At 38.1% G+C, this 16,801-nt stretch overlaps 1 protein-coding gene across 3 annotated transcripts in view; it reads left to right on the forward strand.

The window, feature by feature from the left end:
* RAB2A (RAB2A, member RAS oncogene family) overlaps positions 1-16,801 on the forward strand; it is a 45,971-nt gene that overhangs the window by 25,320 nt on the left and 3,850 nt on the right. For 2 of the 3 annotated variants that reach the window (XM_080611286.1, XM_080611287.1), the window contains 3 exons: positions 467-559; positions 4,123-4,234; positions 15,957-16,025. In XM_080611286.1, the coding sequence (XP_080467412.1) occupies positions 467-559; positions 4,123-4,234; positions 15,957-16,025 (274 nt within the window). Of the gene's footprint in view, positions 1-466; positions 560-4,122; positions 4,235-9,938; positions 12,660-15,956; positions 16,026-16,801 lie in introns of all 3 variants that reach the window. The other variant, XR_013956287.1, reaches the window with a different exon arrangement.

Consider the following 16,801-nt stretch of genomic DNA (forward strand, 5'->3'; position numbering starts at 1 on the left):
ATGTCACACTTGTGTACCTTACCTTAAAAGACTTTGTTGCTAAATTCATTATTCAGTTTATAAACTCACAGGAAATTGTCAACCATTTTCTGTGTTCAGTAGAGAAATTTTACTATTTGAGTGATTATTTGTACTGTTATTGGTATTGTTTGAAGCTGTTCAGGACTTTTCAGTTCAGCAGATTTTATATGTATATGAAATTAGAGATTCTTATAGTTAAAAGAATCCTCTTTACTCTTTGTAGCAAACATGTTTTCAATTACTTTTTAGGCAGAGTTCATTAATGCTCCTTTGCTTACTAATTTTTGGTCGCCTATTCTCCCTATCACAAGGAGATTACTAGCTTTTATCCTGGAGCATGTTTACTAATAAATGAGTTGATTACTCAAGTAGAGAAGCTGACTAACAGAAAGGAAAGAGATTTCCTGAAATACTGCTATTAATTTTCATTCTCTTCCATACTTAGGAGGGACACTTTCAACCACTTGACAACTTGGTTAGAAGATGCTCGTCAGCATTCCAATTCCAACATGGTTATAATGCTTATTGGAAATAAAAGGTAAAATTTAACCAGTTACGATTTTGTACGTGGTAAAGATTTATGACTTCTAGATTTCAGCTTTTGTGTTTTCTTATTTGTAGGCAGAATGTTAACTTTAAATTACTTTCAATCACTGGAGAGTTCTAAGATGAATCTAAAACTTTTCCTTTTCTAATTAGACTGATACAATGTGCAGCACATGTGGATCAACTACCTTATGTTCTGAGTACCTTTTTTAGAAGTAATTCCATTTAAAAGGATTGACTGTGAATGCATGAAGTCATGGAATATAGGAATTATTTTTCCCCCTTTTTTTTTTTTTTTTTTTTTAATCCCCTTTGGAATCACCACTTACAAGCACCTGGATCTCTCCCTTATAACTAGAATATGACTCCTAATTTCAGATCTTTATAAAGTGCTTTACGTTTTGGTTAAGAATCACAGCAGAGAAAGTGTCATTAAAAAGAAAAGCAGCCCGTACTACAGGATTCACTTCAAATTCTAAGCCTGTTTCATTTTTTATGTATTTTAGCTAGGGTTGGTGGCAGAGAATACTTTTTCACCACTTCCTGGCTCTTTAGACACTGGGTGATGAAAATACAACTAGAAGTTTTGGAAGTGTGTTACCCAGTTTGTAAACGACTATTTACTTGGTCTTCTTGGCTATACTGTCCAAAGTTCTCAAATGGCTCCCTATTGAAGCTGAGAATTTGATCTGTATTGAAGTTCTTTATAAAAGTACATTAGTGAATACATAAGCTTATCTGTAGTTCTTTTTCTAATTCTCCATCCAGTGAATTGTAGCATCATTTCTAGATTTTGTTTTTCTTTTTTCACAATGTAGGATTTTTCCAAATACCGAAACCATCATCTCATAATTTAAAAACTCATTAGTTATGGGCCTTTACCTCATTGACCTTAACTTGTCCACATGCCTCAGCAATTCTTGAAGGTAAAGATGCCAGTTAAAATAATGGTGGTTATGCAGGTCCCTTAAATTGTAATGAATAGCCAGATCATTTCTTGGATATTACTGAGAAACAGCCTCATGATAAAGAGAGTCTGGTTTTGCTACTCTGACCTGTTCACCTCTTATTTTCTTCTTCACCCTTTCTCTCTTCTGTTTTCCTTCCTCTGCCCCCACTCTGTATCTCCTCCTGAAAAACATCTTAAGCGTTAAGTAATTGCGAAGCATGTCCACATTTGTATACATAATCTGGAAAACTGCTAATGGCATTCTTTTAAATTGAGGAATGTGTTAAGCACAGTCTTCATGAATTAATATAGAAATGTAATTTCTTTCATTAAATGAAGCTTTGGTAAGCCTGTGATGTTCCTGACCAACTGATTTCATGCTTATGTGAGTAAAATACAGCACTGAAACACTAAAGTATACTGTTTACTTGAGATAAGTATTACGTAAGTTTGCATACTTACACAGTTGATATCTGTAACTGTTCTTCATTATTCTTAGCTGTTAAACTAAACTTTTATCTTGCATTCTGCTCATGCAGACTAACTATATCACATGATTTTTCAGTTACAATATGCTACTTGCAGCTAGCTCAGTAATTCCTGGTTACAACTAGCATTTACTCAAACAATAAATATGCTTAAATCATGTATTTTAAGTTACAGATTAAGGTGCCACATGAAGTAAAACTTCTTTAAGAAGCATTTTAAAGGCGATTATTTTCAAGCCTTAAACAGAAGGATGGGAAGAAAACACCTTCAGTTATATTGCATTATCCTGAAAGTGTGTTACAGCAGTTCTTATGGTAGGGCATACTACTAGAGATGGATGGAAGGAAGAAAATGTGTATTAGCATAATATTTTTAAAGGAATAAATTTTGTTCTTACGAGTCCCAGAAGTGCATTTTACACTTTTTGCAGTATTGATTCATTGCTGGATTTGAAATGTGTTTAAAACTTAATCTGAACTATAATAGCTGTTCTTTGAAAACATTACAAAAACTAGTGTTAGAACATGACAAATACTGTACTTAATCTTCTTTCCAGAACAAAACATAGCTATATTGATCTAGTAAGACCAAATGTTCGAATTACTGGAATGGAGAGAGGAAGACATCTGTGGTTAGTAGAAGCAGTTAAAGCTCCGTAAGAATATATTTAGATATCAGTAGTGAGTTTTGACTGGGTTATCACTGCAATTTTCAATGCAGCTGCACTATTTCAAGTTGAAAGTGTTGTTTATTTCTCTTTTACCAATGGAGATAACACTGTAGTGAATCTGGGTTTTTAATAAGATATATTTGAGTGTAGCATGGTAGTAGCAAATAAGACATTTCTCAAGTTCAAAATACAATGTCAGATAGCTACTTCAGGGACATGAGAATGAACGCCTTGTTATCTTAAGCTTGACGCTGAGATACTTGGAACACTTGCATATAATGAACTTCAACTTTAAAATTGTTTTGAGAAGACATTTCTTGTATCTTTATCTTCAAATGTTCCATGTTTAAATGATGTGTTGAATTGTCTTGACTCTGTAACTTATCTGAGCTAGCATGTAGTTGTAAAAGTAACTAAAACCTGCTTTGCTGCAAAACAGATGCCACAGTGAGTATCGCTGATTTTTAATACATGTATAATACAAGGATGGCAGCACTGAAGCCAAGTATGATACTTCTATCTGGTGTTCTGGCTGCAAATTAAATCTCTGTATTTTCAGGCTGTTTAGTTTAAAAATATGTACCTGAGAAGATACTTTTACATGCGCAGCTTAAATGAAACTTTATTTTAATATATATGTTTTATTTATTTATGTATAAATGTAGCATTGTTGTTGCTCAAGATGTAATATACTTACAAAGAAGGACAAACTGTGTACTCCTTGTTTCTAAAGAAGCTTTAAAAAGTAAAAGTGAAATACTTAGATGTCTATATGACTTACAGAAGCAGATTTGTCTTTACTTGTCCAGTCCAAGAAGGGGTTTATTTTACTTTAATCTAAGCAGGAAACAAGAAATTGTGTAACTTCAAGTTTTTCTGCTGTTTGAGGGCCAGGCTTGGAGTTTCAAAACCGAAATGCTAGCTTGTTGGGAGAGAACAGCTACTGTAGTTCAAACAAACCTTAGTTTTCCTTTTAAGTCTTTTTATTAGAACAGAAATTGACTGGATGAAGTTTTGTTACTGAATAGAAAATTATTTTTAACATCATTAACAAATTATTTATAAAACTCCTTTATCAGTTCAGCTTTCTAGTGTGGATTGGTAGATAACATTATACTAGAAAAGAGCGATATTTACTTAAAATGACAATGTCTACAGTTAGCATTCGGGGAATAGCTAGATAAATATACACACATCCTGTTCAAAGCCATTTCATCAAGTCATTTTTAAGATCTGTGTCAGCTAGGATTTATAGCTGAAGCAAGTGAGATATCTGTGGCTATTTCATATATTGTAAGTGCAAGGCTTACAGTAATTGTACTTTATGTAAGGGCTTGAATATGTATGTAAGTTCTAATGGGTGCTCTTGGCTTATAAGCATGTCTCTGAACAATAATATTTATGTGGGCAGGTTAGACCATGCAAGTAACATTTTTTTCCACCTTAGTGATTTAGAATCCAGACGAGAAGTCAAGAAAGAAGAAGGTGAAGCATTTGCACGAGAGCATGGACTTATCTTCATGGAGACATCTGCCAAAACTGCTTCCAACGTAGAGGAGGTAACTTTGCTAAACACTGCCATTTTAGTAAAACCGTTGTTTTGAATTGTACTTTATTTGTCCATATACAGTACCTTTTTGGATTCCTTAACTTGAATTAACTATGCTTTAATTCATATTATGAGAAGAACACTGTCTACATTGTACCTGATTGCACTAATTTTGTTGTTGAGACTCTAGTAATTAATGTATTTGGGGAGGGGTGTTTAAAATACTTGATCAGAGAAATGGGTGCCTCCATCTGCCCTGAAATCTAGACTAAAATAGATTTGCTAGTCCAAAGCAAGCCAAACTATTGGTATGCTTGGCAGATGTCAGTCTAACCTGTTCTAAAGATCTCTAATATTTCACAAGATCTTCAGAGCAATCTACTGCAGTGCTTTGGTATTTGTATTGTTGTCAGCTTTCTCTTCCACTACCTAGCATGAATCTTCTGCAGTTCATGCACTCATTTTCTTTTTCTGTCCTCTACAGAGCTGCTGAAGAGGTCGTTGTCTTGATTGCTGTAGTCTGTATTTGAATAAGTTTTTCAGTCTTTGCTACTTTAAAAAACTTAAGTGTTTCAAAGTTTTACTTTATAGTTCATATTTCTGGACACATGTGAGTTCTTACATATCTCACATTTATTTACTTCACACCTTTCTTGAAGGGTGGTTGCCATGGGTTGACCTCAGCCAGCAACTAAGTGCCCATCCAGTTGCTTTCTCATTCCCCATGTTCAGTAGGATGGGGGAAAGAACTAGAAGAGCCAAAGTGAGTGAAAACTTAGGGTTGAGATGAAGAGTTTAATAAACAAAGGAAAAAAGTGGGAGAAGAGTGATCGAAAGGCAGCCATAGCTTCCCACAAGCAGATTGATTCCCAGACAGTCTCTGAAAGAGAGCTACTTTGGAAAGACAACTATTTTTTTTATTGTTGAGCATGTCACATAATATGAAATGTCCCTTAGACCAATTCTGATCAGGTATCCTGACTGTGGATGCCCCACCCACCAGATTTGGCCTACCCTAAGCCTAATCACTGGGAAAGGCAGAGTAAGAAACAGAAGACCTTGACACTCTGTACGCACTGCTCAGCAGTAGCTAAAACATTGGTGTGTTATCGATGCTGGTTTACTTACGGTTCCAAAACACAGCACTATGGCAGGCTGCTGTAAAGAAAACTAACTCCATCCTAGCCAAACGCAGTGCAGTGGTGGACAGAGAGCTCCAGCTGAGAGGTTAGTGCTATGTAAAGCAGAAAGATTGTTTCACATGTCTTTCCAGGCCATATTCAATTCATACATCCCCACTTACTACTCTTTTTTGTAATAGCATGATACTGTTCAGCTTGTTATATTTCATAATTTGCCCCTAGTTGTATCCAGAATTGTCCTAAATGCAAAATGGTGGGTAACCGATGGGGTATTCTTCTAATGCTAAAGCCTTCTACTTTTGAAATACTTAGATATTTTATTTTTAAGCTGTAGTTAAGAGTTACAAATAACTTTCATTGACTTTACTCTGGCTTGTTACTACCTGATAGTAACATTAGCACCTCTCTGTGTCAAAAAAATACCTGCTAGTGAATGAGTTGTTTAGGGCCTAATGCAAATCTGATTATCAGGAGGAAAATGAGCATGACTTTCTTTGTCAAAAAAGTTCAAATAGGATCCTCTCCTTATGATGATACAAGTGAGTTATTGCATATGTGTACTATCTAATTCTGATGGAAAAGCTTTAGGATGTAATTGTTGTTAGTGACAATCAAATGCATTTCTTGAATGATATGCTCAGTCAACACTAGAAGAGGTGGCATGATTTAGAATAGTTACAGCTGAAGGAGTAAAATCTTAATCTTTGAGCCAGTAAAAATAAGTGAGGAGAAATAGTAGACATGGTAGGTGGAAAACGTAATTTTGTGGACAGAAGAGACCATTATTATTTTAATGCTGGTTCTGGACTGTTCAGTATCAAAAAGATAGAAGGGAATGAGAAAACAAATCGTGGAATGGGCAGCATTTGAGGAAAGAACAAGAAGTATGCAAAACAGGTAAAACTAACAAGGCTTCAGTACTTCAGAACTGGGAAGAAATTGGCAATTTTGTGACTGCCTGAGAATATAGAAACTAAACAGGCAGAACAAAACTTGAGGTAATTCAGCTAAAATTAAATTTTAAGCAGAAGAAATCTGTGGCCCTGTGTCTACAAATGTTATCTTATGGGGGAGGGGGGTATCTCGTTATAGAGCTGGTTTTCAAACTTTACTTTCTGAATCTGAGAGGAAAAAGTACTCATGGCAAAAGAATCTAGACCGTTAAGGGTCTAGAAATAAATCATCTTGGATTGTTCACAGACACCCTTTCTCAAATTGCTTGAATCCTGTAGTCCTCTGTAACATAGCTCAGTACATGAAAGCAGTGTATGTCGTAAACATACATGGCTGCAGGTAACACCAGTCACCAGAAATTTAGTTAGTTATTTATTTTAACAAAAATGCTTAAATACATGTTTTTAGAGTGGAAAATGAGGTAAACACATCTTTTTTTGGATGGCTGCTTCTAAAAATCTTCGGAGGTAATTTTTTCTGGGGGAAAAAATCATTCGGAAGTATTCTGAATTAAATGCCTCTGCTCTGTAAAAATGCAGGGTGACAGCAGTCCTCTTTTTCTGCTCACACATTTTTCAAGTCTTTGGAGTTTATAGAAGATACATTAATTCTTACATATCTTTTGATCAACATTAGTAAGTTTCAACACTTCTCCAGCTTCTGCCCTATAGGTGTAAAAAACCAATAGCGAGTGCTTTTTACCCATTTCAATTATTCTTGAGACACTGTTGCTGTATAGGTTACTATATTGTTCTCAGTCCCACACAGTTAGTGGGTTATCTAACAACATTCCACGTTTTCTGAAAGGCTGCTTTGGTAGGGGCATTGCCTTGTGTACTGTCAAGATTGTCCTATTACCTTGGGAAGCTTAGGCTGCTTACCACAGGAGTGTTTCTGCAGCATCCAGTTCAAGGTCTGGCATGCATTTCTTAATACTGACTATACGCACTCTACATCCAGACTTAATGTTTGGCCCTGCTGTAACAGTGCTAGTAACTGTGTGGCTCCTGTACCCTGAATGCTTGCCACTGGGGAATTCAGGAGGCACAGCATGTCAGAACAGACTTGTGGCACTACCTAAGCAAACAGATCTGCATCGTAAAGCACAAGCAGATAGCCATAAAAGTCTTGCTTGTGGATGCAGATGTAATGCTGAAACTTGGGAGCATGTGTCTCCTGTGTTGTATTAGAAACAGTTAAATGGCCAGAGAAGACTTTTTCCCCTAATGAATGTTTTTTTGTCTCTAGTTGAAAATGGATGTTTCTCTGACAAGAGTGACAAGACAAGCCTCTAGACTTTGTTTGATCAGTTTGACATTGTTTCTGATCCAACTTTTTCTCACCTTGCATCACAAATGGTTGTTGTAGATGTCTGCAAGTTAACGGTGGATTCTTTACCTGTTTATATGAACAAATAATCTTCTGTCAGTAATGTTATTCAAGCTGTTTCCCTTGTTTAAACCCAGTTTCCACCACTGTGTAATGCCTTAGCCAGTCTGTAGTAGTACACTGACCTGTTCAGTGCTTGGATCTTAAGACAGTTTAAAAATATTCATTGTGTTCTTCAGGATTATGTCTTGTAACCTATGTCTTTGATAGAAATGTTTAGCAGGGGGAATATCCTGTTAGCTGTTTATCTTGTGTGAGGCTGTTAGGGGATGTTTATACCCTGTTTGTACAATAGGTAATTGATAGTTGGGAGCAGGAAATAGATATAGGCCCTTCCTTTGTAGTAGCTTGTGGAGGCTCCTAAGAATTCAGTGTGGCCACAGAGTTAAATCATCGTGTTTGTTACAGAATGGGATTGGGTGAGAGAAGTTTCTGATATGTTGGGAGGATAGGAGGACTACTGGGGGGAAGGCTAAGCACAGGGTTATAATTTGATCAGTGCAAAGCCGGTTATACTAGTCTCATCAGCAGTATCTTATTTAAACAGGGTTTTTTTGTTGTTGATTTCCTTTTAGCTTCTCTATAAAGCCATCAAGATAGCCAGCTGTCAAAACATAACTGAATTTTTGTGGTTTATTTCCTCAGTGATTTCTAAGCTATATCACTAGTGCATTTCTGTCCTTAGAACTCTGTTTAAAATCTTGCCTGTGTTTTGGAGTGTTCAGTAATTTACTATGCTGTTAGCATGGCTGTTGGCTTTCTCCCAGTAGAATGCATAGTTAAATTTGACCTGAAACATTGAACTTGTTTTTAATTAATGATGAAAGAAATCTAGTGCTAAGTTTTAGACTCTTGGTGGTTATATCTGTTCTACTTTCTTGACTTGTGGATGGGGGATGTGCACTCTGAAGTACTGTTTGCAGAATTCAATGTCACTTATGTTTGGGGTTTTTTTCTAAGGAAACACTGGTGCCTATCAGCAGGCTTTCCACTTGTATATGCTTAAGTCTGAGGTCTAAACCCTGGGTGTGTTTGCGCTTGTTTTAATCATAACATCAGTTACTTTCTGACCTTGCATTAAAACTGCAGAGAACTTTTTTCTATTATTTGCAAGAGGCATTAGCAATTTTATCACATTTGGTTTTTCATTGGTAGTTCAACAACATTATATGGCTGTTAATTGTAGTCTTATCTGAAATGTGCAGTTCAGAGCTTGTTAAGTGCTTTCTGCTTGAGCAGTGTCTTAACTGTAGAGGCAGAGCAGAATCCACTCAGGTGACCATACAGTTTCCTACAGCACACAGTACTTACCTTTGTGTCCCTGGAGTATCATTTGTTTGAATCCACTTATATGCACTGGTTCTCAGGAAGTAAAGATACCTGCCTGTATTCAGGAAACTGGAAGAACTTTGTGCATTCTTCTTGCACTCCAGACTGCTACTTTCAGCAATTGTGAATGTAATCAACCTTAAGCAAAATTGCTTTTTGGATACTGGTCAAACCAGTGCTAGACGACATCACTGTTCAGAAGCAGATCTCACTTGGGCTGTACTAATGTATCGCTGTTTCCTGGTGTGGGAATTGGTTTTAGTAAGTTGTTTCCCATATGGAGGGGATTATATAGCCCTATGCCAAGCTTTCATCTTTAAGAGTATGGTCTGCGTTCTTCCAAGTTGTCTGCACATAAATAGAATGCAATAATGGATTAATTATTTAGGATTAAATCTGAATAGAGGTTTTGACTGAGCAATGGACCACTTCTGCTACATGTAGCTGGATGGTTGCTCAATGGTTTTATTTCAGCTGTAACTTAATTTTCTCTTCAGGCGACTTTTTTCATAATTTTGCTTAAAAGGATAATGAATATTCAAAACCCCTGTAGCTTCAATAGCAGTACTGCTCATTCACAGACAAGGAAAAGAAGATGGACTCTAATAAGGATAAAAATGAAAATCTCATGGAAAGACGTGATTCTTAACAGCTGCTAAATTTGAACTGGTTTTTAGAAGCAGGTTTTTTTTCCCCTCCACATTCTCCCTAAACACAACTAATTGTTAGTAGTTTTCATGGAAAGGTAAAGTGACACACAAGATGTAATCTGACTAGAACTCGCAAGAGAGCAGGATTTCTAGTTCATGAGTCTAGGGGGGAAAAAAAGGTTTATCTTAATTTGTATCAAAGCCAGTATTCCTTCAAGTTCCTCAAAATCAAAGTTCTGTGACTTTTCAGCTGTGTGAAGCTGCACTTCAGCCAGTTTCTTCCATGAGAAAAGAGGTGAAGCTCATGTCAGTTCAGCTATGGGTGAGAGAAGGGACAGGACACCTGGCTCCAGTGAAGATTCACAGCTCTTACCTCCTTGTGGCAAACCCTTGAACCATGCCCCATCTGTGCAGTAAGGAACACAGCCTCTGCCAGGGTTCTTGAGAGCATCCCAGAGTATAATCAGAATAAAAAGCCTCGGTTAATCAAGGGTCTCATACTTTATAGAAGAGCACGAAAGGTACATATAAAATTGCTGTCAATTTTGTTTTGTGACTGTTAACTTTCAAAAGTAAGTCTACAAATGGGTTGGGGTGCTTTTTGGGGTGTAGGTTGATTATATAGAACCTTCCTACTGCTTGAAAATTAACCCTTCTGTATCCCCTGTAGTGTCCTAGACTGCTTTGTGATGGATCATTTAGTTGTAAAAAGTATTGTTTTACTGGGCATAAAACAGCTGCTCAGCGCTTTGGGATCTCACTCTACCAAGCGGCTGTTCAGCGTCTCTTGTACACTGGGATGGTGAATGTTCTAGAGGTAAATCCGTTTGTGGTCCATATTATTACTGCTTCCAAATGCATTTTTTAATGCTAATCTGTTGTATTTCACTGCTTAAAGGCAAGATAGGAAATCAGGACGGCACAGGAAATTCTAGCTGTTGGATGACCTCAGAGGTGAGGCTAATGCTTGAGAATTTGTAAGATATTTAACCTTTAAGTATTCCTCATTTAATTGTAAGAAAGCTTCTAGAAATAATGACTGCCCAATTTGTGTTTCTAAACGCTAAATTTAACTTGAATATTGCCGCCAGAGGGCAGCGTGTTCCACAAGCTGACAGTACAGAACCCGCTCTACTCCAGATTCGAAGTAAAGAAGAACTCCCATAATCCGAGGTTTGAAAAGTATCAACAGATTCATTTACAGGTTTTTCCTGTTATGCTCAGCTTGTAGTTAAGTCCTCAAATACTTGCCGCAGTACTAGGTTTCCAAGAAAGAGTAGTGATATTATTGACATCTGCCAAGTGAAAACTAAATGTAGCTGTTCTGTAACTTGCATTCTGGTGCCCTTAGCTTATTATTACTCCTGCATACAGCTAAGACAGAGAGGTATCAGGAACTTACTCTCTTCTTATGTCGGTTTTAGCAGTTATAGAATTCACTCTTCCTGTTTTTGACTCAAGGGTAGTAATCCTACATCACGTGTTTATTTTGTGTGATAAAATAGATGTTGGAGTTAATTCTACAGTCTGTGGTTTAGGACTTATTTATCTTAAATACAGCATATGTACTGTTTGGTAGTTGGGGTTTTTGTTTTTGGGTTCCTTGGGTTTGTTTTTAAGTGAGCATTGTGAGACTTCTTGATTTTCATGTGTATATAATCTAGGAAACTCCTTATACAAATCATCGAAGGTGATATTATACAGGCACGTTGTGAGTCAGAAATGTCCTTCGTTAGCTTTGCAGTAGTTGCAGGTGTGACACAGCAACCAGATCACATCTTACAGTACTCGCTTTTCCACTTGTACATAATGTAATTTTCCACAGCAGGGTATTATTATTATTTGAGAACCTAGGTATAGAATCACAGGATAGTTAGGGTTGGAAAGGACCTTAAAGTCATCTAGTTCGAACCCCCTTGCCATGGGCAGGGACACCTCCCACTAAACCATGCCACCCAAGGCTCTGTCCAACCTGGCCTTGAACACCACCAGGGATGGAGCATTCACAACTTTCCTGGGCAACCCATTCCAGTGCCTCACCAACCTTACAGTAAAGAACTTCTTCCTTATACTTAACCTGAACTTCCCCTGTTTAAGTTTTAACCCGTTACCACTTGTCCTATCACTACAGTCCCTAATGAAGAGTCCCTCCCCAGCATCTTTACAGGCCCCTTCAGATACTGGAAGGCTGCTATGGGGTCTCCACACAGCCTTCTCCAGGCTGAACAGCCCCAACTTTCTCAGCCTGTCTTCATACGGGAGGTGCTCCAGTCCCCTGATCATCCTCGTGGCCCTCCTCTGGACTTGTTCCAACAGTTCCATGTCCTTATTTTGTTGAGAACACCAGAACTGTAGAGTAGAGGGGCAGGATCATCTCTTTCGACCTGCTGGTCACGCTCCTTTTGATGCAGCCCAGGATACGGTTGGCTTTCTGGGCTGCGAGCACACACTGAAGCTGGCTCATGTTCATTCTCTCATCGACCAACACCCCCAAGTTCTTCTCTGCAGGGCTGCTCTGAATCTCTTCTCTGCCCAACCTGTAGCTGTGCCTGGGATTGCTCCGACCCAGGTGTAGGACCTTGCACTTGTCATGGTTAAACTTCATCAGGTTGGCATCAGCCCACCTCACAAGCGTGTCAAGGTCCCTCTGGATGGCATCCCTTCCCTCTGGTATATCAACCGAACCACACAGCTTGGTGTCATCGGCAAACTTGCTGAGGGCGCACTCAATCCCACTGTCCATGTCACCGACAAAGATGTTGAACAGGACGGGTCCCAACACCGATCCCTGAGGGACACCACTCGTTACCGGTCTCCAGCCGGACATTGAGCCATGGACCACAACTCTTTGTGTGCAGCCATCCAGCCAGTTCTTTATCCACCGAGTGGTCCACCCATCAAATTGATGTCTCTCCAATTTAGAGACAAGGATGTCATGTGGGATAGTGTTGAACGCTTTGCACAAGTCCAGGTAGGTGATGTCAGCTGCTCTCCCCCTGCCCATCAGTTCCGTAGCCCCATCATAGAAGGCCGCCAAATTGGTCAGGCAGGATTTCCCCTTAGTGAAGCCATGCTGGCTGTCACCAATCACCTTGTTGTAAACTTGTCATATTAAAAACAAATCACTGAATAACTTGTATATGACCATTTTTAATGCTGTGGTACAAATACATTCAGTAATATCATACATAAAAGCATCAGTAATTTGTGATTTTAATTTGTGACATTTCCCTGCAGTTACATTGTTTCTTTAATTTTCTTGAAATCTAGAATGTTTACAGTTAGAAGTCTAGCATACTGGTTTTACAAAACTCTTTCTTTTCCTTCTATGCATAATGGAGATAACTATGTGCTAGGTCCTTGCTATCTCTCAAGTGACTGCATATAAATCCAGATTTAATCTGGTGCTGCCTCTCCTGGGGTGGTGAAATAAACCTGGACCTGAGTTGATTTGGGGTGGAAGTGCTCAAGTATCCTTGTATAGTATTTTAGTAACAGCAGCATTAGGGGAATGCACAGTGCAACTGCAATAGGCTTGGTAGGCAGCCAGCTGAGTCCATGGGGGCTTACTGGTTGAGGTCTTGTTTTGTGTGGAAGTGGCTAAACTGCACCTGGATCCAAGTTGGCATGTGAAGTGCTACAGCTGTGTTCTTGCAGCCCCCTGCTCGTGGTCTAATAAATCCAAACTGGGGAAACTGCTCTGTCTTTCTGCATCCATGGCTCAGCTAATCTGCAAATAGGATAAACTGCCCAGAAGTAATTGAGAGTTTGTACTATATACTGCATGTTCCAGATAAGAGGTAGAACATGCAGTATTAAAAGAAGTTTTTAGAAGTCGTCAGTTATACAGAGTTCACCTTCTTGTCCTTGCTAATTGGGACACTGGCATGCAGTGCCAAAATCTGATACGGTATTCTTAAAGCGAGTAGACTGCTGTTCTCAGTGAAGTTCTCAGGTGGTTATTTTGAGTCCACTTGTGCTTTGAAGCATAAGCTAACTTAAAATACATGAATTCAAAAAACAAATCGAAGTCCCAAGGGATGCAAGTCTCTTTTCATGGCTGATTAATAGTAACTTTTCAGAATCCATACCAACTGAAGAAAACATGAGGTAGACTTATTATGTGTTATATTCTTGTCAAACCATTGTTTTTGAATACGAATTACTTATATGTGACCCAGTGCAGCCTGGCATTTTGCCACACAGAATAATAGTACGTGCTGTTTTAACACTAATACGTGGTGCACCAGAATCACTGATGGGAATGTGGTAGTCAGATTACGTCTTTTTGAGCCAACTGAAATGGTAGGCCTGAGATGAATGGGAGTATTTGGATTTTTCAGATCAGTGGTTTCTCAGGCAATGTGTTTAATATTAAAATAGTCTTCACTGAAGTTAGTATTATTGTGGTTTTGCTTTGTACAGTACACGTGTAGTAACTGTGTTGGGAGGGGGTGCTGACTGTTGTGTAATCACACTGTGTTTTACTGAATTGTTTTTTTCTTTTTTCATGAGGATAGAGGCGTTCCTGCAGTGACCTGTTCCTGAGTGTAGCTTCCAGGAGATATTTTACTCGGCTGTGTTAGTTTGGAGTGCATTAAAATTCTAGTTTTGCTGTCTAAAGTAATTCTTACAGATCTAATAGAATTAATTTACAGGAGCCTGGGCGTACTTAGCCAACATCGTCTAGAATTGTTAGAAGTGCCAATTGTTAAGTGCTTGTTTACGTGAAGTTATCGTAATGGTTTTTTAAGACTTTTAAGTTCTGTTTAATGTCCCACTGAAGCAGAAGCAAGCAAGCATCCTCACAGATTCCAGCTGTGTAGATTTCCGAAGTTACTGACTTCTGCCTTTCAGTAGGGCCATGTACGAGGCCATTACAATAATTGGTGTGTTATCAGAAACCAAGATAAGTTTGAATTCTTTTCCTTACATTGAAAACTTCAATTTCTGAGGAATTTGAATCAATTCGTAGTTGGCCAGAAGCCAATTTTTCCTCCTCAACATTACCACGTGTTTGAAAAACGAACTCGCTTCCTAACTGCCTTGTGAATCTGCAATGATTAATTCTTCTCATTATTTTGCTGCAAATTCTCATGACCCTCTGTGATGATTCGATCACCCACTTAGAGTTTATGCATATTCATATCTTTCCGCTCCTGATGCAGTCGTTCAGGTCTCCTTCACTGGCTGTGGTGTGTGCTTGGTGCAGTAATTGAGCTGCAGTAGATTGATTACTCTGGGGAGCTGTAAGGCCTTTAAAGGTGAAAACATATCAGTCCTGTTAATTAGGAAACAAAGCTCTGGTGGCAAGTTCAGCAGTCAAATGCTTCCAGTGTAGAAATGAGGAAAGGTATGATTTGTTCCTCTCCATGAACCTTGTTTACTTTTTTATATTTGAATTAGGTCCGTATTTGCTGTAATGGGCTTGTGCAGAAGATAGGCTATCTTGTATGATTGCATGGTGTTGGTATTTTAAAGCAAAAAGAACTATATGCTTGATATTGATTGCAATTATTAGCTTCTGTTAATCACCTCTTAAATTATACATTATTTTAGGCATTACTTGACCTATAAAGTTAAATGAGAGATGAAGAATGGAATAATTGATTGTAAACTTTAGCCAAAAACATTTATATCGTTCACTTTCCCAGACCTGAATGTCAAAGTCTTTTCTCCGAGTTAAAACAATAGATTTTTCAGAAATCATGATAAAACCCCGGACCTCTCCGTTCTACTGTTAAGATGCCTATTGCCTATCATGTGCAAGATTAATTAAAGAGAATATGTTCTGAAAATTAGGTGAATATTAAATGATAGCATAAGGTTTCATCCAGCAGACAGCATCCTTACATCATCATTGTAAGTACCCTGTGGTTTTATGTTGCTAAGCATTCTAATCTAGAGTGGCCTATTACGAAGATATTAAGGGTAGGGGAAACCATCTGCCACACAATCTATCCATAAGGGTCAGACATAAATAATTTAAAAGTAATTTATATATCTTAAAAACCACTTTTTCCCTGTAATTACTGGACAACAGATTGTAGAATACAGATGTTACGAAAATGCCACTGTTTTTCTAAACAGCGTGTGATCCATTGCTACTCCAGGGTAGGTTTTAGGATGCTGTTGTCATACCTGTTCCTGCTGAGGTCAGGAAGAAAAGTCTCACTGGAACAACTGCAAATGAGATTGGGGTTCAATTAGTACATCTTGCATCAAAGAAGATCACATTCACTGTGTTTGTGGGGTTTTTCTGTTTTAGGCATTTATTAACACTGCAAAGGAGATCTACGAGAAAATCCAGGAAGGAGTTTTTGACATTAATAATGAGGTAAGTTTTAGTACTCTGAACACTTTTGGTTTTTTTAAATGTACAGAATTCACTTTCATTAGAAGGCTGGACAGTAAAACATTTGTCTGTTTCATTTGGATGCTGAATGGTCTGCTATTGTGATAAAAATGGATTAAAATAAGTGACCCTATCCATCCATGAAGCATCACAAAATAATATAAATCCCCAAAAGAGAAGAAAATCCACTTTCATCCACTTCTCCATATGGTGTCATCTGTTTTCAAAGATAATTTTCCACTATGTAAATGGGGGACCATGTTGATATGCCAGATGCACTCCATGAGCTGTCCAGTGTAGGGGAGGGATTGCTTTGAGAGTTACATAAAAGACTTTTGAAATGTTCCTGGTTTAGGTGGCTGGATTCCATAGGGAATAAAAGATTAGCTGGTTTGCCTATGCACATTACTGAAATTACAGATTATCAGGGCCTCTCTTCACTTGTTTGGGGTGGGGGTGGGGAGGTGGAGCAGACAGTACTCCTGTAATGCAAGAGGCTAGAAAAGACCTCTAATGTTTTTCTTGAGTGTTGATACTATGCTGTTGAAAATCTTGAGCAGTTAGGAGTGAGGTTCATGGCTGTAGAAAACATAAATTCCAATTCAGCAGTAGTAAATAGAAATACTGGGATTGTATAGAAATGTTAGGATCAGACAAGCTCTTTGCTAATGTTCACATAAAAAAACACACCACACAAAGTTTAAATTTGTCAGTATGAAGTGTTCAGTCCTTCCTGATGCACAAAGGTGGTTTTTTAT

The sequence above is a fragment of the Psittacula echo genome (assembly GCF_963264785.1).
Source record: "Psittacula echo genome assembly, chromosome: 2".
In the NCBI taxonomy this organism is placed as follows: Eukaryota; Metazoa; Chordata; class Aves; order Psittaciformes; family Psittacidae; genus Psittacula; species Psittacula echo.